General features: G+C 40.8%; 1 protein-coding gene across 5 annotated transcripts in view; it reads right to left on the bottom strand.

Moving 5' to 3' along the window:
* Nucleotides 1-23329, bottom strand: part of MTUS1 (microtubule associated tumor suppressor 1) — a 92530-nt gene that overhangs the window by 28634 nt on the left and 40567 nt on the right. For 2 of the 5 annotated variants that reach the window (XM_009883911.1, XM_009883915.1), the window contains one exon: nt 2191-2408. In XM_009883911.1, the coding sequence (XP_009882213.1) occupies nt 2191-2408 (218 nt within the window). Of the gene's footprint in view, nt 1-2190; nt 2409-6012; nt 6503-11703; nt 11722-17412; nt 17428-18954; nt 18976-23329 lie in introns of those variants that run through there. The other 3 variants (XM_009883914.1, XM_009883913.1, XM_009883912.1) reach the window with 3 other exon arrangements.

Below are 23329 nucleotides of genomic sequence, written 5' to 3'. Positions count from 1 at the left end.
CAGGACCTTCCTCTGGTTACAGCAAGCCGTTTCATCAGCTTACGCTGCATCGTGTCACTTCACACTTGCTCTACCGAGAGGAATGGAAGAACAGCTTTGTTCTTCATGTAATCAGCTAAGCACAATTTATTGTTTGGGTTTTTTAACTAGAAGAGCTGAAGCTACTTTCAGCTGGCTCTGCAGTAGCTAAGCTATGAGCCCCTGATCTACATGCTAAAACCTAACTCCAAGCTTGTCCCTGAGTTTACTCAAAGAGTTTGAAAACTACATCGAAGGGGTCCCCAAGAGATACTTGATAAAAATAAACGTACGGCCAGTTGAGATTAAGTTAGCTATAACAGACTCCACACCTCACCAGAAGAGAAGAAACCCAAACCAACAAACAAAACCAAAACAAACCACAAAACCAACACAACTCTTCAGTGTTCCCTAAAACACAGAAATCCTGCAAGATATTTTTCCCACCAGCTAACTACCAGATTCGGGGTATTCCTTATCCAACCACAGCAGAAAAGTCCTCCTCACCCCTATGGTAAGTACACAAGAACTCTTCAGCAGGCTTTGTCTTCCCCTGGGAAAGGAGAGAACCACCTCAATACCAGTTACTGGTATGAAAGTACATTAATATGTCATATTTAGCCCAGTGTCCTGTGCTTAGACTTAACTCCGAAAGATTACTAATTTTATATGATTTGATAGAAATAAAATCTTTGCTCTTTCCACCTACAAAAGAATAACGAAGAGAAAGAAGGAGCAAGATTACTAGTGTCCTCCATGCAGTTCTTTTCCTTCCATCTTCAACACCACTTTTGTCTTTTTTTTTTAATAACCATTCCCATTATCAAAAAAAAAAATCATGTTTAGACTAAGTAACCTGTAAAATAGCCTGGAAGAAGCAAATATGTATGACAGGCTTCTTAAATATGACATTGATAAAGTATTCCTGAATTTTAAAAAGTTGAAATACAAAATATTTGATAGAAGAATCTAGACCAAGACATTTAATTATCAAAGTTACCGAAAATCAAGGTGCTTATTATGCAGTAATTAGACTGCACAGAAGTTTAGCAGTGAGAATTTCACATATAAATTTCACAATTTCATATTATATGACAGGCATTCAAAACCCTGTAACAAAGTGCTCTGAAGATCTTAAACTAGTTCCTTAGCAGAGAAAGGTGTTCCAATCAAGAGTTTAAAAAACCCAACCAAAGCAAACCCACAAAACTGGCTAAGAGCCAGTGCTCTTACAAAGCTGAACCAATCTTGGACTTAAATGCAGTATTTTTAGATGAAATGAGAGTGAAAAGATATTATCCCACAAGTAGAGGATGTTACGTTTCTGGCAGCATATTAAGACAACTCAGTGGTTTTTTTGTGTACCAGACTATAAAATCACTGCCTATCGGAACAGCAGAAATAAAATCGATACCAATCTTGGAACGTTTGTTATAAATGCAAGAGAAACTGCTATTAAAGCCTGCATCAACAGTTGCAGCATAAATGCATAACTGCTGTAATTTCCTTAACTTCAGACTTCTCTTCTCTCAAAAGTTTTCAAATAAGACCAAAAGTTTCTAGTGTAGTATCAAACTGATTAGATCATGATGTATGTCAGACTAGAACAAATAAACATTAAAAACATCAGATCAATTCCACTCTAAATTCCAGGTGCATTTCTAAAATTTTTTTTTTTTTTAAAGGTAATGTTGATAATTTTAAGATGCCACCAATAATGCAGGATTCAATAATAACCATTATAACTCACACATTATTCTGAATAACTCAAACATATCTACTCCTTATATACTCTTTATCCAATGTCAGACAACAAAGCAAGGTCATGCAGATTATCTGTTGAAACTAATCTTTCCTACAAGGGCAGAACTTGAAGTGTATACTTGGAAAGGTACTCGGCCCTGAAGGACTCTTTGACTACAAACATTTAAAAACTTATCTTCTAAAAAGGATGTGAAGCTGCAAAGAGGCCATATAACGCAGTGTCAGGGGTTTTATTTTTTCCTATCCAATTGATGCCAAGAGCAGGTTTATTGCTACCTCCCCAGGAAAACAGAAGTCATTGGAATAGAAACACAGATGTTATGCATCACTATATTAGTATTTTCAGAAGCCCTTGTTGAGAAGAGTTCAACAAATTAAAGCCAAAATTGATTAGCTGTGAGGTTTTACCTCAGACTGCAGGTGCTGGATCACAACCGTTAACGCTTCAAACTTCTGGTTACTGCTTGTCAGGAACTTCTTCAGCTGCAGGATGATTCCATTTTGGGTCTCACATTTTGATTTGTACTGTGTCAGCTCGGCTGTTTTTGTGCCAGGCGAACGAACGTCTGTGGAGGCTTGAGCCTGTATACAGGAGCTCTTGGGACTCCGCTGCTTGCCCTTGTCAACTAAAACAACAACAACAACAAATTAATATGCACTTTGAAGTCTCACCAAAACTTAAAAGACAGGTGCAAAAGAAGGTATTTAGAAATTCTTATAAACACTTCCTGGAATACTAACTAGGAGAAAGCGTTATTTCAGTAGCACTGCAGAGCAGACCCTGGCACCTCCCAGGTTCATTTCTAGCACCATAACCTTGCATACAGCCTTTTGGACTTCATCCTCACCTTCACATCTTCTGTGGCTTGCTTTCCAGCACACTCTTCACTCTGGGCTTTAAATAAATACTTTCATAAAATGCAAGATCTCTCTCATCCTACCTATCCGGTAACATTTCTAACATGAGAATTGACTGCTTTTGTTTGCAACATGGATTTCATATTTCCTTCACTCTCAAGTACTGGTGAATACAAACCCATTTTCCCTATGTTTATTTGGTCTTTTTCTTCCTTTCAAAGTTTTCATTGCAAAAACTCCCCTCTCTGCAGCTCCAGTTTGAGCTTTATAAACTAAAGGGTCTTGCAGCATTTCTTAGTGTCTGCAATTTCAGTCAGGAGGATGAAATATATTGAATTTTTTAAAATCTCACGTTTGCCTCGCCGCTATTCACGGTCCAAGAATTACATCGTTGATTCAACATTCCTAGTTATGTTGTAACCTCAATCCCTTCACAGTACACAATCATCTCCTGTCAGAGGAAACCACATTACATATCCAGCGCTGGACTCGTAAACACTGCGGAGGTTACAGGCGTCTCTGCTGCCTTCAGAGCGGCAAGGGAGTACAGCGCTGCTGTGCAGACAGAGCCAGCCTTCCCCGTTTGATCCCACGGGGAGTGGAGCAAACACTTTTGCAATAAAAGGACTGATGCAATACATAAATATCCCTTGGCAATTTAATGAAGGCATCTAAGCAGATTACTTTGTACAGTTTCAACTTAACAAGATTGCTTCAAGATAAAGTGAAAAAAAAACCTGAGAGATGAGATTTGGAGAAAAAAAATAGGAACATGCGGAAAAAAAACCAGGGGACAAACTAACCAACCAGAAGTAGTTGCTCATGAATCCTTTCTGAAGCTCAAGCACCTGCTTTGCAGGTTGTCAAGTGATTCTGGAATAGTGCCAGAGGTGTAAGGTCCAATCACACAACCAGGGACAGCATTAATGACAAAGCTTTGATTCTCAGTTAGCATTAGTCTGACTGACACATCAACTATTGCATTAATGTATCAGTCTGGCACAGCCTTCACTTGTTTTCAAAGCATTTGAAAACAAGTTTCCTGTTCAAAATACTGATGTGCTCTGTGCCTCTCTTACTGAGCCAGGTATAAAGTGCCTCCCGAGCCTATTAATTTTGCAAATAAATCCTCTCTAAGCAAGATTTTCTGTCATCCCTCATAGTTAAAAGAATTGTCAGCATATCATGTTCAGATGCTCTTGTATTCTTGGAGATTTCAGTACACTTCTGCTCAGAGATGCTGACTGTTAAAGAGTATCTTTTCAATTAGAAACATATTATCTTGCAGTTTAATAGTAGAGCTGTTAAAAGGAATATCAACACAATAACCCAAATCAAAATACAAATCTGTAGGGGAAAGAAAGATCAAGCTTGGCTGCCAATTCTAGTTAGCTTATTTTTACCACCATCTTAACTAATGTGACCGCTTCTTTGCTCACAGTGCAGACATAATGGTGTCCTTTGAGTAGATCTCTTAAAATGAAAGACAGAACCATGTCAGATTTCCAGCAATCTTACGAAGAATATTGTGTTTCGGAAAGTACTGGTTACTTTCTGAAGCTCTTTCGGAAAAAAAAAAAAATCATCACAATAGATGATAATGAAGGAGAGAGGAAGCAAGAGCTGGGACTAGAGAACAAACACGTACAGCCAGTCCTTCCCTGCCCTCCTGGCTCACATACTCTACTGTCTCATATGTCCCACCTCCCTTCCTGACTGCTCCACTTACAATAAATAGAGAACTAGAGCACTCTTCCTGATTTAAGGCTACTGGGTGAATTCACCAATGCAGATGCTAATGTCATCATTTAATTAACTGTATGAAATTACTTTTACATCCATTTGTAGGACCCTGACAGGGCTGCATTAAACCTGAACAAATGTTTGCAGACAATTTTTATTCTGGGAGAAAGTTACATCACATGCTGTTACCTAATGAAGTTATTTCATTTAAGTACAGTGATACAACAGCTAACCACAAATGACACGAGACTCCAGCTATCCACTGTTTCCACAGTTCAGCCAACCTTTATCAGTTTGCCAGTTCCCACCATTGCTTTTATCGTGGTGCCCAGACTACGAAGTCTTTTCCTAGAAGCTCATTCAAACATCCAACCAAGCCAACCCTGGATACTATACTAAAAAAAGCTGAACAAAAAACATGCACTAGAGAAATTCAGTGACATTCCTCTTGGCAGTTTTATCATAGACATGTGCTACACACAGCCACTTCAGATGTTGAAAAGCATTTCTCTGCTAGCATGAAGCCTCTGTAGCATGAACTGCCTCTACAGATTAACACCAGTGACACTCCAATGCTTATTTATGGCCTACGTACCTCTGGGCAATGACAGATTGTTTCCAGATTTTTATAGAAGGCATGCTGTGATGTCAAAACAAAAGCCATGCTTTCATTAAAACAAAAGCATCATGAGTCTAATTACTGACACAACACAGCAGTGATGAACTCTAATTTAAAGACAGTATTGGTTACCAGCCCAAGACCTCCTCACTTGGGCCTTTTTACTGGCCACCTTTATACAGTCGGACTTATAAAGCAGAACAATTTCCACCCTTCAGTTAGGTTCTGGACTCCTTTCCAACAGGCCCGAAGACACTGTACCCAATCTAGGTGAAATGCTCAATTTCTGAAGACTAGAAATCAGATTCTCAAGCACTGCCTGTAGCATAGTAACCACACAGAATCACCATCTAAGGTCCTATCCTCCTTCGTACCAGTAAAGTTAGCAGTGATTTTGCAAAGACTAAGCCTTTTGATCACCAATCACCATCTAAGGTCCTATCCTCCTTTGTACCAGTAAAAATAAGTTAGCAGTGATTTTACAAAGACTAAGCCTTTTGATCACTGAATCATTCACTCGCTGGCAAAAAGAAACCCCCATGACCTTGGAAAAAGGTCCAAAAATCCTCCCACTCCCTCCACCATTACTACACAGATGGCAGCAGCCAACCCCAGTTCTTTGGGGAGAACATTAGACCCGTCCCTCGCTTTTCCATAAAGCAAACTGTTTCCAATGGCTTCTCTAGTTTATAGGCGTTCAAAAGGCAAGAGAAATGCACAACTGCCTGTACATCAGGGTGTGTTCCATAAAGTTACGTTTAAGTGCTGTGGTATTGCCCAGTACTTCGCTGGCTATCTCACAACTTGCCTGGTACTGCTGGTTTCCTCAGCTTCCTTATCTTGTGCACTGTTGCAGGACTACCAGATGAAAATTACTTTAAGATATTAATTCCTAAAAAAAATTACATTTCTTAAAAGCATTCCAAAGAGCCTAAACAAACTACTTGACAAGCACAAGTAGGCACAGTTTCACTCCTCTCCCCACACTTTTGGAGTCACCATTGTCTTACCCCTAAGCACCTTCTTTTCCCATTCCTCATCCAAATTGTTAGCTTCCACAGGTTTTTCAAAACCCATCTGTGTCTTGTGTAAGTATTTTTCAAAGAAAAATCCTTGCTCAATATTTTCTCTTGTAGGAACATGCAGGCTGGTAAAAACTTTCTGCCTCTCCTCCATTTTCTGGAAAGCTTTGTCTACACACATTAAATTGGTGCTCACTTCTTTGATCAGTAAGACCAGATCAGCTTGAGTATTTAAGCGAGCTTCCATTTCTTCTCTTACTCGCTGGATTTCCTCAAGCACAGTTCTTATATCCAAGTGACTGGATTTCACCTCCGCTTTGAGATCTTCTTTCACCTGTTGCTCGCTTCTCTGCAGTGCTAACACTGTTCTGATTTCCTTTTGAGATGTTTCCACGTCATGCTTTAGTTCCTTCTGTCCGGCCTGCATGGCCTCCTGGCTAGCTTTCACTTCTGCCAACAGAGCAGCGAGGCACTCCATCCCGATCCCACAGGAGTCGCAGGACCTCTTCCAGTGTCACAGCTTCCAAGCAGTCAGGGACATTTGTGACCTCCCCAGGTAGCAAGAGAGCTAGCACATAGCCCTTGGTATGGTATCCTACCTCAAGTTACTATGTGCTGCAGTGAAGGTACTAGGTAAGTCTCGTACCAGGCAAGACAAAGGCACTAAATAAAACACTTCAATAAGCAGGAGTCGAGAGCCAGAGCTCCTTCTCAGGGCTCAGCCAGAGCACTAATCAGTTTAATTGGCAGATTATGCCACACCTGAATTTTTTAAAATCTTTTGCTGACATCACTGTACGTGGGACGTCACCCCAAAAGCCACTCCCAACAGTCACTTGATCTGTGCATCAATCAAAGTATGCCCGGGCATCAGCAACCAGGTTTGTTGCAAGGCAGCCAAAGGCTCTGCAGGAACGCAGCGGCCCTCCCTTCCCAACACAAAGCCTCAAAATGAGCCCCAATCACCTGCAGGAGCTGAAAGCCAAACACTTCAACAGCGCTTCGTTATTTCAACTGTACATTCAACAAGGTGATTATGCACCTGTCCTTCTGCTAATGTTTGCAGCGAGGGTTCAGGAGTACATCCGTGAGCACCTTGGACACTGGCCCACTCCCACTGAATGCCCTCCTCATTCCCACGGCTAGCAATACTCTTTTCGCAATCTTTGGACAAACCCAGATCCTGAGGAAGCCCTCTAGTCCACAAACAATAAACGGTCACCACAGCAATAGGAGAGAACTGACTAATGAGATATTTTTGGCAGGTTAAGAAGGCTAAGCCTTTTAGCTACCAGGTCTGAGTGTAACTTATCTCTGTAAAAGCTAAGGCTTCTCACTTTTAAGCACAGAACTCATAATAGGTCTAGGCTCCAAGTAGGTTAATGACACCAGGCTGTTAGCAGTTTTGTTACACAGCCATTTAAGTACTCAGTCATCAGATTCAGTTTGGGGGGGGAAAAAAAAAAAAAAAAAAAAAAAGACCAACACAATGTAGATCTTGGTCTACAGAAGGCGCCAGTCTCTGCCTTCAAAGAGGTGAGCTGGTATTCAGCACAACACCCCGCACTTGGAGCGGCACACCAGTTGGACCTCAGGAGACCTTTTACACCACATCTTTGGTCCTGCCCGGCTCCAGGATGCTTGTGGAGACAGTGATGATCCCACAGACACCCCAGAGCAGAGGACCTATGCTGTCCATCCAAAACCAGAGTAACCCCCGTCAGCTCTGTTTTGGGCCAGGGAGCGTAACAAAGAATGCCAATAGGCGATGCATACAGACACAGGATTTCCAACTCACCAGTGCTACTGGCCAAAGAGCCAATCTGGGGCATCCTGCTTGCAGTGAAAGTCTACAGCTCACTTTCCAGTTCGCCTTCTACACTAGTCCAAGCATACTCACGGGACTGGGAAAGTATCAGAGACATCCTCCTCACAGAGCACCTCACAGCTTGCAAGTATCCCCTGTCTGCTATCGAAGACACAGTGCCAATGGTGGAACTTTTTTTCCAAGCCTCTGTATCACCTGCCAGAAGGCCAGACACGGGCTTTCTGATGGGATTTCCGCAGCACAGTTACATGCCGCAGGTATAGTTTCTTCCCCCTTCAGCCCCTCGCCCCATTCCTAGCCAGAGGATAGCTATCCCAAGAGCTCCTGAGCACTATTAGTCACATACACTCACCACTAAGGACCGGTACACAAAACAGACTGAAGCACAAACTGAAGTTTGAACCCGGGTAACATCTTTGACAAAAGATTTAGGTAGATGAAGAGAGCCAGGTATGAGCAGCAGCAATATTTCTGCATCCCTACATCAACACCTGCAGTAATTCAGCTCAGCAGTGTGACACACCATTCCAACCTTCACCATCCCTTAGTGATTCCTAAAAAATCTCACAAATGAAGGTGAAGCACTTGCAAAGACCTTGTCAGACGCTTCCTTGCAGCAAATGAGAATCCAGCAGAATTGATTTCCATTGGTTCAGATATGATACAGGTAGAGAACGGGTCTCTCTCTGGAAGAGGGAAGGTATTCACCAGGCTCATCCATGTAACCACCCAAGATCTAACTCTTCCTGACAGCCCAAAGGCTGCAGCCTCCTTTCTTACATGTGTTCGTGCCCACCCCAAGTATTCTCTGCTATAATACAGTACACTGTGAAGAAAAGCTCTTCTTGGAAACCAGTGTCTTGCTCCATATGAAAACATTAATTCCATCCAGAATGTAATCTATGTGTCTGGTGCATTCCTCACTCAAACTAAGAGGTCTGATCACCTTCTTCACATAGCTACCAGGCAGGTTTCTTTTGCTTTTCTCCACTCTGGAAGACATTCTTCAAAAACTTATCTAAAATTATATTTGCAAGTAGATACTACAAAGCAAACAAAGTCTACAGAGGTTGTTGGTACTTTGAATTTTACAACCTCCTGAGAAAAGCACCATGCATAGTTTTGAAGTCAACATGGAAACTCGCTAAACCCAGTAACAGTTATATTTTACAGTGTTAGGTAATACAGCACATTTGAAATATTAAAGAAAAGAGTTTACACAAAGCTTACAGTGAATCATACAAAAAAATCCATTACTTTGACCTTCGGGGTGGTTTCACGTACTGTATGGCTGACCGGTTTGTACAACTAGGACTGGGGTCAGACTTAAAACAGCAACCAGATATTTTCACTTCCCAAACATGAAAGAGGAAGCATCTAGTTGACTCTATATATTGACTTTTCCCCTTTTTTCAAACAATCTGGTTTACACCTAATTATAACTGGTAACTGAACATACTCCCCCATCGCAAAAAAAAAAAACCACCAAAAAATGTACTACCCTTGGACTTCTTGGTATTAGGCTGGCAAAGAGTTTGAGAACTAACGAAAAAGACCAAATTACAAATTAAAAAAAGGGAGTAGGGACTAGAGAGGGCTACAGAATAGAGTGCTTGCTACATATAATAGGAGGGAACACTTGGACAAGAATATATGCTTGCAAACTATATATATATTTCTCAGATTTATGAAATCAGCCAAGTTACAACTAAAATACTGAAATAAAGGTAAGGAAACACTGCCAACACAAACGACATTGAACCAAGTTACGGAAAGCATTACAAAGCATGTATCTCGTACAATATTAACATCCATGAAGCACTTCTAGCTAACTGTTCAGTGGACTTTTGAACTGGATCACATTTCTCCAAATATACTGATAAACACTAAAGTAAACTTGAAGGTCTACCTGTTTTTATTAGAGCCTGAAGAACACAAACCTACATGGCTGACCTCTACTCTAGATGCTTTATCTTTTCCTCCTGCGGGCGAGCTAGTCCCATTGATGCACTATTGCGTGACCCATGGGTCTGATTCTAGGTTTTTCCCTTCAGGAGCTATCAAATCTCAGTCTCACATCTGAACCAGCCCATCAGTGAGTACATAACTTCACTTTGTATGTTAATCTTTACACAGCTAGTTCTGAAGACTTAAAAAGTCTCTTCAGTTCTCCCACCATCCTCCCCCTCGCTGCAATGCGTACAAGCTATTCGAGCAATGCAGCAGAAAGACCGATCAACCATTTCATCTCATGGCTTTGATTTTAGTTTGCCTCGTGACACTACGGCACTTCAGAGAGGGAGACTTAAGAACATCCATACAAATAAGGAAGCCATTGGGTTTAATCTGCAGCAGTACATACATTATCGTTGAGAGGACCTGGAAACTTGGCTAGCTGTAAATTGCCACCCTAAATTCTTTCAAAAGTCTTGCTCTGGGCTATAAACCCAGGAAGCAGCTTCAGACAAATATACAGAAAAAGCGGCCACAAAACTAAATTAACGGTGTCTGCAGAGGCCTTGACAGGCTAGACTTGGATGGAAGCCTTCCAACCCCCCCAGCTGCTCCACGGCTTGGTCAACTGTAATTTTCACCTGCATCTAGCTTGGCAACTGCCAAACCACACCTTTCTGCTGTGCCTCTCAGAGTCCAGGCTGGTGACTGTACAAACACAGATTCCTGAAGAAGTGATGTTCTGTTCCTAACCTCTGCCTCAGGCCTGTCTGTAGAAGCCAGTGCAGACAGCCCCAACTTGCCCAATGCGCGTCAAGCACGTCAGTCATGAGACAGTTCCAGTCCACAGGAAAGCAACTTCATTTTTCAGAGTTGTGCATTAATAACTTGCCCAACTGAAATTCTGAAGACATCGCCGTACCTTAGAAACTCTTCTAGCTACTTATTCACATGGTCTTGCCTCAAGAAGCTAAAGAGAAATAGCACTTCCCATCTTGCATCTCACCCAGCATCAATGCAGTCTGAAGCCCAAGACAACTAAATGCTTTTTAGAGCAGAACTGTGGCTCTCCCTTTTCTTTACTCTTAGAATAGCTTGGGTTGGGAGGGACCTTTAGAGGTCATCTAGTCCAACCTCCCCTGCAATGAGCAGGGACATCTTCAACTAGATCAGGTTGCTCAGAGCCCCATCCAACCTGACCTTGAACATTTCCAGGGATGGGGCATCTACCACCTCTCTGGGCAACGTGGGCCAGTGTTTCACCACCCTCAGTGTAAAAAATTTCTTCCTTATATCTAAGTCTAAATCTCCGTCTTTTAGTTTAAAGCCATTACCCCTTGTCCTACTGGCCCACTGAAAGGTTTGTCCATGTCTTTCTTACAAGCCCCCTTTAAGTACTGAAAGGTGGCTATAAGGTCTCTCTGGAACTTTCTCTTCCCCAGGCTGAACAACCCCTACTCTCTCAGCCTGTCCTCATAGGAGAGGTGCTCCAGCCCTTTAATCACTTTTCCGGTCCTCCTCTGGACTCCCTCCAACAGGTCCACATGACCTCAAGTTTCCCTTCTTTATGGTCGGCTGACCATAGCCCATGTCCAGGAACCATCAGCTTATTTTAGCTGTCATCAGATCCTTTTCAAGTTGGCCTGAACAAAAGAAACTAACCATCACAGAAGCTTTTAAAAAGGTTGCAGGAACTGAGCAAAATTTAACTGCAGGCAGGTAAAACCCGACCTAGATGCTTAAACTGACTCAGCAGGATTAAAACATACACGGCAGAAATCCCTCTGCATTTCTTTGCAAGGGTACAAAGGTTTTTCAGCATATTTTTCCTTAAATGCTGGTACAGCCTAGAGGGGGAGTGCAGAATCATCACATTCCAAGCATTCAGTCTGAAGTACTGGTTCTGAAGTCTGTGTCTGTCCCCTCATGCCAACTCATCCGTTGACTTACAACATTACAGCACTGACTTCTAGCCTCAGCACAGCATTTTAAATCCCTCCCTTTTCGCTCCTCACTTCTAGCCACAGAACCAGATCTTCTCTTTATAGACACGACAGCAAAAAGGAAAGGGAAGTCTCAGATGTATTTATGTACTTCAAAGAGCTCTATGCCTGTTTAATGTTTTAATCGCATGCTTAACACACACGTATCTTGCAGCAGTGGCCACACGGGGTTTCACGCTGGTAGGAGCGAGTCTCTTCTGAAGCAGAACCTATTAGCATGTCAAACGCTTCCCTGTCCGTTACAGCGCTATTAGGTAAGAAACTAAATGCTTACGGACCACACCAGAGTCCTGCAGCCTAAAGCTGTTACCTAGAAACTAGAATATACCGCATGCAGCTCTTTATTAGCTTCCTGCTTGTTGACACAACAAACGGACCATGAACCAAGGGTGCCATTTCATTACAGCATACTCTACACAGTCATAGGAGTGGAAGAGGAAACCTGCAAATGCAGGCGACTGGGAAGAAACCAGGAGATAGCAAGCAAGGCCAGTTTTCCCACCGCACACCTTTCTATGCCAGCTTTTGCACAATCTCCACAAAAAGCTTAGCAACCCCAAGCAGTCCTTAAGTACTTCTGTACAAGGGTTTTTCTGAAGACAGAATCTTAGAGTGGTTTAGGTTGGAAGGGACCTTAAAGATTGTCTAGCTCCAACCCTCCTGCCACAGGGGCAGGGACGCTTTCCACTAGACCAGGTTGCTCAAAGCCCCATCCAGCCTGGCCTGGAACATCTCCAGAGATGCCAGCCTACTCCTTGCCAGTTAATCTGACATGTACTTCATACTCTTTCAGGCTCTGAAGTGATAACCCACAGTGTGTAGCAAGCCCTCTGCCCTGTGGTGTGATGGTCTGGACTTTTTCTGTTGGGTTATGAGCATGCCCCTGCCATCTTTTCGTGAGGGAGAGCACTCTCCCTGCAATCAGGAGGCACTGGAGGCAGCCATGAATCCAAGGTTAGCAAAATACTGACTATACAAGTCTGATGTTGCACTAAGGCTCCCAGGTAAGCCTCAGTACATCATCTTTCTAGTCCCTACCCCAATAAACTCCAACCCACATGGCAGCCTTTGAACTGGGTTCCCTGTGTGTACAAGCCTATTAAGATTAACCATCCATTAAAGCTTCAATATTTCTCAACCAAAAACATGCCTTCATCCAAGTGATTAACACCGACGTGTCTATGTTCTCCTGTTACCTGTCCTACAGAATATGGCTCTCAAGCTTGTACAACTGTTTTGGACACTGGCAAATACACTACTGATGTAGAAAAGCACTGTGCTTTTCCCCCTAGAGGAAGCATGTTAACGACACACATTTTTATTTGGCAGCATTTGGTATGTTGTGTTACTATACTGGCTAAGCATACAGAATCTCCATGTTAGATTAGCCTTACTCACATTTCTGAAGATGATAATTTGTGTTTTAAAACCTACGCTAACCTTATACTGAAGCTTTGCAAGGAGCTAGATTATGATGTTTGTAAAGATGCCTAAACTACATCTCAGAAAATGCATTACCTTCCAAATTTCTGGTGGCTTCCAAAATAAAAGCACAAAGATGAGCACTAGCTCAACACATGTCACAGCTGGAACTGCTTGATCAACCAGCCTGTGCATTTTTTTAAAGAGCAACTTTTGAAGGAAAGTCTGGTGATCAAGACTCTTGAACTGTGCCCTATGCTGTTGTAGTGTTACACGTTTCTTTATCATTTTACCAGTAGCTCTTTCTTTTCCAGTCTTGATGATAACAAAGTTAGTATTGGGTGAGATTATACCCAATGACCATACATTTTGTCAGCTCCAGTGGTGCTGCACCAACGAAGTAAGTGATGATGGCAGGAAAGAACTTAAACCACTTCAAAATAGCAATGACCAAATTTTCTAGCAGATTAGAAGATTGGAATGGATCATCTTTAGAAGTCACATTTTACAAGGGACTTAATGTTCAAGTCTGGGACTCCCTGAAGTGTGCAATTAGTGTATCAGACAGATGTCTGCCTGTTAAATGCATAACACACGTGCAAGCCTGACTAACACTTCCGAAATCTTAGCATTGTGCCCAGGACACTTTTTACCTTATGTACCACAGGCCTATCTCCCAGAAGCACTAGTTGAGTTTTGAATCCTTAATATACAAGGCCATTTTGTCTCAATATTGCATGCACAATATATTTAGGTGGGTTTACTGGAACTGTAACATCTAGATATGAATTAGGTTTTCATCTAGCTAGTACAAACCAAGCATGAATGAGCCACACATCAACTACAAAAAAAATATTCAAAAGCCCACCACATATTCAGAGCTGATGGCAAACTACATAAACAGATTTGAAGTGCTATGCAATTTACAGAAGACAACTCTAAGACACACCAGCTGGACTACCAGTGGATCAGGGTCATTCTGGTTATTTTCTAAATAACCAAGAGCAATACTGATGCTTGATTTCTTAGCTTGTTCTGAACTAGGACAAAGCCTACCCCGTGCTAGTTAATCACGCAGTGCTACATACCCCTGTCTGAGGGAAAAGGAGAGGAAAAATGGTAGAACTAGTTTATTGTACTAATAATGCAAAACCTAGAGCATGGATGTTTTGATATGAGAGGGATTGGCTATATGTACACTAATGAAACAACTCTTCATCCACCTTAAAAAAAACCAACACTGCAGCGAGTCACCCATTTTTAAGGACAAAGATGACAACAGGATGGAAAGTAACTGCATGAGGATGTGTTACCAGGTGCTGATGCCTTGGTCAATAAAGGCCGGCTTGAAGTTTGTGAACTATATTTCAATCTATAATCCTTGGTTTAGGCATTTGAATTTCGCTACACCAGTTCATCCTATAAGCCACAGGCAACCTTAAATCTTTGAATTCCCTAGCTTCTCAAGGTAAAAAAAATGCTATATTGGAAGCCAACAACTATGTTTACATAAGGGGTTTACATTTAAATAAGTTTCTAGTTCATGTATTGCTCTGAGTAAGCAGAGAGACATCTGAAGCAGTCCTTTTTTTCTGCCATACCTTCACATAGTTGCAGCTGTGCCTTGTCATCCCTGAAACACACACCTGCCCAAAGAACCAAGCACAGAATGATGCTGAAGACTGACGTTCCTCACCCTCTGCTCCTATTTCCACTTCCTGTACAAGAAGTTGGTCCTTGTTGTCTGGTGCCCTCTACTGCTTCATCACAAGTACAGGACACGGCATATTTTTGCCCTTCACTCTGCAGCCTTTGTCTACAAAGTCAGGACTCGGAGTCAACTGGGAGAGGGAATCCCACCACAGTTAGTTCATGCCACCTGCAAGCCCTTCCCAGATCCCATTAATTGACTCCCCCATGCAAATCTTCATCCCTTCTTCTTACCTTCACATACTTAATTTTTTGCATCATAAATTTATTCTAGGGCTATGTATCAAACTTGGCTCCAACATCCCTAGGTTTTAACAGCTCTCTGTAGAAAGAACTCCACACAAATCTAAACAAGATTCTTGTAGCACGTAAAATTAAGCCTTGAAGTTTGAAAGTCACTTTCTGCTTATACACTATGGAGGTCCACTTTGTTGCAAAAAGGGCAAAACACACCCACAGCCCAATCCAGAACTAATTTGGAACTTGAAATTAACTTCAATGATTCAGTTCATCAATTGTGCCTGCCCCTAATTCAATGTAGCAATTCTTCCTTCACAACCAACAAACAATTAGTTAACTGCCAGAACATTTACTCGTTCCGCTTAATGTCAGAGTCAAGAATTTTACATTTCTCCCTAGTTTTTCTGAACTACAGAAAGTAGTTTTTCAGAGTAAGAGCCTATGTAAGGTGTAATTTGCAAGGAACCATAATCTTACCTTGAAAACAACTGTATAAAAGAGACCTGTAAAATACATTTTGACCACAGGACTAGCACATTAATATGCAACATCATTTCTTGCACAGTGTCTGCAGGTATCTTGGATGAAGAGGACAGAGTGGCTTTTAGTTTGAACTCAGAAGCTATTTATTCTGTCACACTAGTATGAGCTGATGTTATATGACTGCAACAAATGTCACTGGACTTAAGCATGGCACTGAAATTCTGCCCAAAGGAGATATGGAAGTAAAAGTAGGACAGGCAGTGGGAATTTGAAGAGTCTCCAGAGCCTTCGTTATATTCTGTATTATTGCCTTTGTGCCATAATGGTTTCTGAACGTCCCCAGCAACAGCTTCCTGTGTTTATGAAACTCTACATCCATTTAAAGACAAATAAATCCAGCCTAGACTCAAACTCACTGATGTCGTTCTTTAAGAAGTGAGGTGATAGCACTTCTAAGCATGTAGGAAGCACTACTAAGTTACCCGTAATAATAATACTTTATCTACCAAAAGATCAATAAAGTTAAATTCTAACACTTTACTCAAAATAGATGACTGCAGTTGGCAATTTCAAGTTACAAAATAAGTAGCTAACATCCAAATTCTTTTTGGTCCATACAGATTTACTTTTTAGAGAAGTCAAATTTCTGAGTATAAAACAGACTATAAAACAATTCAGAGATCAAGCTAGGAGATTAATTTTGCCCATGGCTTAAAAAAAAAATATCAGTGATGATACAGGCATAATTAAGCTTATAAGTTGGAAATGAACTGAGAAAAGTAAAGTTTACAGTAACTGTTTGACTTCTCAAATCCCTTCAAGAATCAGCCCTAGAGCTCTTCAGAGCTTCGTAGAAAATGCTAATGTAGCATTTTCAACACTGTTCACTGTGGTATCACACAATGACCTTGTTTCAATCAATATCTCAATGGATGCCCAAAATGGCATCCCAGCAGGCTGCTCCTCCCCAGCTACTCTCACTTCATTTGCTGAGTTCGGGTTCAGCCCCAAATTAGGTATTTTCCCGTAATTAGAAAGTAACCATGCTGTTCTTTGTGAAAAATCCATACCATCATTTGCACACAACAGAGCAGAGGCGTACATTTTACCCTATTTGCAAAAGACTGCCCTGGCATGTCTAGAAGATGAAGTAAAGGAAGTTGCATTAAACTTTTCCTATATGTAACTAGAGGATTATCTAGTTCTACACCTGTTTCATATAGCTTGGTTAAGACTCAGGGTTCCTCTAGACCAGTACTGTTTTTCTAAGGCATTACAAATGGTATTCGCATATATCCACCTCCACTGGGTTGGTTCACATAGGGCAAGTTACTTTTATATACATTACTATTTCAATTTACAGTTTAAGCACCTGTGCTATTCACCCTTTTGATTACACGTATCAACACAGTTAAGATGAGGCAGAGTCTCTGCTGAATGAAGGAAAACTTAAGCAGCCACCAAATCAGTGATAAGCTCACAACTTCAGGAAAACATATTTGAGGAAACAGCAGTATAGCATGTTTTAAGGAACACCAGCATAGTTGAATCTGTGTCTAAGATTAACCTTGAAACAGTACATTAAAGCTACCCTAGCTGTGAAACACAATTTGCTGGTCAATAGAATAAAATAGCATTGTAATAGAACCACTTCAGTTGCTGCTAGCTAAAATCATCCACGTGAACTCAATCTTCCATGCTTCAGTGCAAGTGGAAGACAGAAAATATGGCATCTCAAGTGCCCCATACCAGCTTTAAGTGCTGCTGGAACATCCCCTTCTCAAAAGATACACGAAAATGCACTTCTACAATTGCTGGCAGTCACCACATCATAGTCAAGGACCTATTTGTGTATTTCCTGTTATGTTAAACAGCTTTCCTGTCATTAACCAGCAAAGATGTCTCCCCAGGGACATGCCCAGAACATTGCACACCATTGTTTCAGGAACAACCTGAGCGCAACCTAACAGAGCCCATGTGGAAACACCTCACCAAGCTGAGAACAAAACAGAGAACAGGGCAGCACCCAGTGCTTTTATTAGCCACAAGATATAAAGTGTCCCCACCCTTTGAGAGGCGCACAGTCCTTCCGCTGCTTCCTGACTGCTGCTGGAAGTCAAGGGACTTCTCTTCCCAATGACTCCTAACCAAACCATGCAACTAAAGATCACTTTGGCAAAGGCTGCCCAACAGGTCCCAGTGCTCCCCTCAAGGAGAGATTGCTTGCCGTGCCTGCTCTGGAGTCCAAGCAGTTCCTGTGGAGGAGGTTTAAAATGTTCATCTCATCATTCTTTGCATGTAATGTTCCCCTGAGTCTCTTAAGCTAACAACTACAAAGACAGCAGACTTACATTTTTGCTTAATTGGGTGGTGGGCAGGGAGGGAGGCAAAGACGACTACAAAAGTTTTCATGAGGAGCTCTTATCTCAGGTAACTGCAGTGTTCACTGGGGTATACCCATAACGTATCACAAAGACGAAATCCATATGTGAGGCTAAACCCTATGAAAGAGCTCTAGCTACAAACACCTCTACTTGTGCTACCAACAAATGCAGCAAGAAAAATATTCACTGCATATTACGGATACATCTTGTCTTCCCTGACCTTAAGTCCTAGCTGACAGGTCCCTCCCACAACACAGAAATACAGGTTATGCTATTCATTTCATATGCTATTCATTTCATATTAGGACTTTTTTTTTTTAAGTAGCAAAATGTCTTAATTTGCTAAGTGAGTTAAGCAGGTAGTAGATTGTACAGTAATATTCATGGAAATAAGTGAGCCTTGATTTTGTATTGGTTATACAACAAGTAGCCCATGCTTATGGCTAAGAAAGGCAAAGTTTTCTAGCTATGTGTTTTATTTGGAGCAGAATAATTTGCAACTGACTTTGTAAGTAAGTTCACTCATTGTTTTGCTGGAAGCATTTCCAATATTCCTGTTTTACTACTTGAAGTATTTGAAAATACTTAGCACAAAGTCTATTCTTGTAATAAGTATAAACATAACATTTTTAATAATTTAAGTGCTTCTGGTATTAGCAATATTCACACACACATAAAAATGAAGGCCCCTGAAATATCCAAGGAGTCTCAAACTATTATTAAAGTAGTGAAGTCATTAATGAGTATGATTTGTAACACTTTCCCAGCTTTTCTACTGAAAGGCTGGTAGTTCTCTTTAAGAAAAAGATGAGCTTTCATTAAAAGAACTTCAGCACAGATGTTCCCAGCTGTCCTGTTTCCTGCCCAACTAGAAGTATTTCCACAACATCACATACAAACTGTTTACATGAGCATCTTGAGGAAGGACCTTTTCTCACGATAAATGTATAAGCAGCATACTAACATGACAAGAAGTAGCAAAATTAAACTTAACCAGGAGCTGAACACAGGACCCCAGGGTTGTTCGCACAACAACCACAAGACGTCAGTAAAGATGATACCAATGGAAGGTTCATAAATAGCAACTGTAAAGAAACATCTCTGCCAGATACAAGCCAGGTTATTTAAAGGTGGGTTATTTCTACATTTAAGTATGTTGACAGCTAAATTGGATTTATTTTTTTTTAAAGAATATTTAAAGATGCAAGTTATACCACTGATGCATTCATTTTTTCAGATCAAATGCTATTTTCTTCTCCCTGTAGGATGGAGAACAGAAACAATACTCCGTGACCAGGAAAAGGTAATGGGGAAGAGCACTGTTGGTGGACATAGGTGGAAAGGTGCCAGTGATAGCACTAACTGTAATCTAAATCATTAATTAATAACTCTGCAGCACTAGTTTACCATGTCATCATGGTAAAAATAACTGCTCTTAAAAAAAAAAAATCAGATTTAATTCAATCAAATCCTTCTAACAATAACACTACTGTGTACACACTGTGGATACGGTGCTGAGGAACATGGTTTAGGGGTAACTCAGCAGTGCTAGGTTAACGGTTGGACACGATGATCTTAAAGGTCTCTTCCAACCAAAATGATTCTACTCCCTTGGACCACAAATAGCAGATACGTCTAAAGAAGAACAAATAAAGGTACATGTAAACTCAGCAAGCTCACCAGCTTGATCAGTGCAACCTTCAATGAACTTTGTTCTGGGGGAAGATAAGCCAAGAGAGATGGGGTCTGCTTGCAAATAGTTTTCCAAATAACTTAGGTTTTGGTACAGTATTTGGTGAAAGTCAAGAGCTGTTTGGGAGGCCAGCGCTTTTCCTAAAGGCATCAATTTTGGACCTAGGTTCTTCCCATGCATCGTGCCACTCAGGGAATAGAATTTTTTTTAAATAATAAAAACACTGGAGACACTGCTTCATTACATGACACTAAATTAACAGCCCATCTATAAACAGAAATTGTCATCTCTTGCCACTGATTGGAACCACGCTTACCACTTGTTCCAATCTATTCAGTACTGCCTCCACAGTACTTCACATCCAATTATATTTGATTAATTGAAGATGCAAAAAAAACTTTTTCTGCCTTCCACTCCCCTCCCACATCAGAGTTTTCTCTGCCAACAAAGAAAGAAGAGTAACAAAACAGTAAGCCAATTAGCTGCAAGTACTCAAAACATTGCATTCTAGCACTGACATTTCATGGTACTGTTTTCCTCAGAAAAAGCTACTGCTTTATGCCTTAGAAAGTTCAAATTAAAAGGACTGAATAGGAAGTAACGCTTTATTTGTCTGAATCCTGCTAGCCATTTCTACTACGGGAACAGATTCATTTGCACAAGCTGCAAAACCGGTAGAGTCTGCTTTTAAAAGTTTAAGTCCAGTTTTGCCACACTGGAAATCGCCCTGAGTAATTTAAAAGCCATTCAGGTTTTTAAGCATAGTTGTAGCTGCCTGTCACTTCCAAACACCAACCTACTTCACAGCAACGGAAGCTGCAGCCAGACCCTTTTCACCTATGAGACATACCACGTGGGAACAAACACACACTTAGAATATGCAATGATATTAGCAAAGATAATTTTCTAGGTCTTTTGTATTTACTCTTCAATTAACTATTCTTCTATGATGTTGAGTTTGAAGAAGCAATTCTACTTATTTCATGTTGACAAACACTTGAGGCATCCTTCACATATAATTAATCCTTTTAAATGAATAAAAAATTCCAACATCACTCACTCCAGTGGAGCCAGAATGTAAAAGTTGCCATGCCTCTGCTTTTCACAACACTTCAGTTTTCTCTGAAGATTTTTTTTGAGCAAAGCTCCTCATTTACATTCATCTTCATGCATAGTTTAAGTGTTAACATCACATATAAGTTATTGTTTTGACTTTGCTGTGATTTTCCATGGTTTGTGACTTTTTTTGGTGGGGCTTTGAGGGTTTTGTCTGGGGTTTTTTGTTGTTGTTTGGTTTGGGGTGGGTTTTTTTTTTTAGCAGCTCCTATCTGCTATCCAGGCTTCCTTTGACAAGACCTAAAGTTGTCTTCATTTTATACCTATCATAAACACATGAGTTGGATGAGACTTATATAGAGTACAAACTATACTTACAAACTCCAAAACACAGAGTCCTACCACCTGAAAATAAGAACCTCCATTTTGCCATCACCTACATGCCTACAGAAGCTATGACCGATTAAGATTGAAATAAACCACATCAGGCAGGTCATTTCATAGCCAGTCTTGAATAGATTAAGTCAGAAGCAAAGAGTCTCATTGACTTCAATAGGAACATGATTAAATCCAAAATCTGTCACAACAAATGGTTTCCAGCTATTCAACTTTAGCTCAGAATAGATAAGCTGGCTTTATTTCTGAACTATATTTTTCCCTGGTAGGTGACACAAGTATTTAACATCTCTGTCCTGTATCAAATCTCTCCAGCAGACTTTCAGATTTAGAATACTTCATGGGGTTGAGTGTGTTGGGTATCTTTCTACAGTTCTAATATAAACTGTAGTGTCAGACATTAATTACTTCAGTTATTCTTCAGGGGGGAGGAAGAAAAAAGAAAAAAACAGGCATGTGAACAGTTAAGCAACTTGTGATGCCTGAGGCTTTCAGAATCCTCCTTTAAGAGCCCTGCTTTGTGATGCGCAGAAGTAATTCCATAGTTCCCAATGTGATCTGAAGCAGGATTTGGGGAAGAAATCGAATTGGAAAAGGCTGTCACCTGCTCAAATAAACAGGTCTGCGATGTTTGCTTGTTGCTAGCAAGGCAAAAGGGAAATTTTTAAAATTGGTATGGCCGAAATGACATCAGCTACTGTTTGTCCTCTGAGACACCTCTTACTCCGCAGGTAATAAGAGAGTAACTAGGTTTAGTTAGCAATGGCAGTCACCAGAGAGATAAAAGCAGTAAGTAGAGTTCGCTTAGGAGAAAAAGAGAAAGAGGAAAAGAAGCAAGAAGGGCTGGATGAAAACATTTTGAGACAAAATAGTTTACCACAAAAACAACAGTACAGTTCAGTATACAATCCCCAAAAAACTCTGAACAACAGGCACCAGAGCTTTGACCTCCATTTGCAAAACTAGTTCCTTGGCTAGAATTTTATCTTTATGCAAGAGAAAACATAAGTAACTCAAAATTACTATTTTGAATGATTCATACAAGAATGTCTCTCTCTGGCAGTTTACACAGAATCATAGAGATGATGATTTGCTCTGTCACACCATTGATGCATGAAGAGCCTAAGAGCACTTTAGTCACTCTTTGGTAAAAATCCTTAATGGTTTGATAAAGGAAGCAAATGTATTTCATCGCTGAAAGATATTGGTTCATATTTAACTCGTACCTATCATGTTCTGAAGCACTGAGGTTTTTGTTGCAGTTACTTGCTACAGATAAGTTTTACAAGCCACAGGATGGGTAAAGTATTCCCTGAAGCTTGTTAGTGTTTTTGTTTTGCTGAAGAGGACGCTCATTATATAGAGCTAACAGTGTAGGTGTACTATACTTCCAGTAGCTGAGAAAAATGACAGTATGATGTCTGCCTGCATTTAAAAGGAGAAGAAACTTCTGGATAGGATGACCTTGAAGCAGTGTAGAGCACACAGCGATGGAAGTCAGACACAAGGCAACAAGCTGAATGACCTTAAGAAGCACTTTAAATTTCACAGCAAGTTTCATCTGGATTTATTCCATTCCTAGAAAAAAAATCCAATTTTATCTTTTTTTTCCCCCTGAACAGGCTGTATACTTATGTTGCAAGATATTTGAACTACTCCAGTGACTTTGACACCTCTACATGGAAAAGATGTAAGCCGTGCAAACACACTCCAACCCAAGGATCCATTTCACTACAAACACAATGACTAATCTACACTAACTTCACCCTACTGTAAACAACTGTACATCCAGCCATACTACACACTGCGAGGAAACTGCAGCAGGCTGCTGTGAAATATCCTCAAGTCAGAATGAAAAGCCAAGAGTGAGTTCCATCCTTTTCCTCCCAATAGTGCCTATGTCTTAACTTCACCAAGCAACCACACTGCAGACTGGCAGCCAGGACATGGTAACAGAAGAATCCAACTTGACCTTCACTCTAGACTACTTTAAAATTCTACATTTCAACAATTGCCATAAGTATCTCAAGGATGCTTTACAGTCATACAAGACAGTTGGTCTATGCTATTATGAAAGGGAGCAGAGGATGAAATCCATCATAGTGCTTATTAAAAGTGCAATCTACACCAAAACTGG

The sequence above is a fragment of the Charadrius vociferus genome, unplaced genomic scaffold (genome assembly GCF_000708025.1).
Source record: "Charadrius vociferus isolate BGI_N301 unplaced genomic scaffold, ASM70802v2 scaffold514, whole genome shotgun sequence".
Taxonomy (NCBI): domain Eukaryota; kingdom Metazoa; phylum Chordata; class Aves; order Charadriiformes; family Charadriidae; genus Charadrius; species Charadrius vociferus.
Note: the sequence above shows the minus strand (reverse complement) of the source record. Positions and strands in the feature narration are given on the sequence as shown.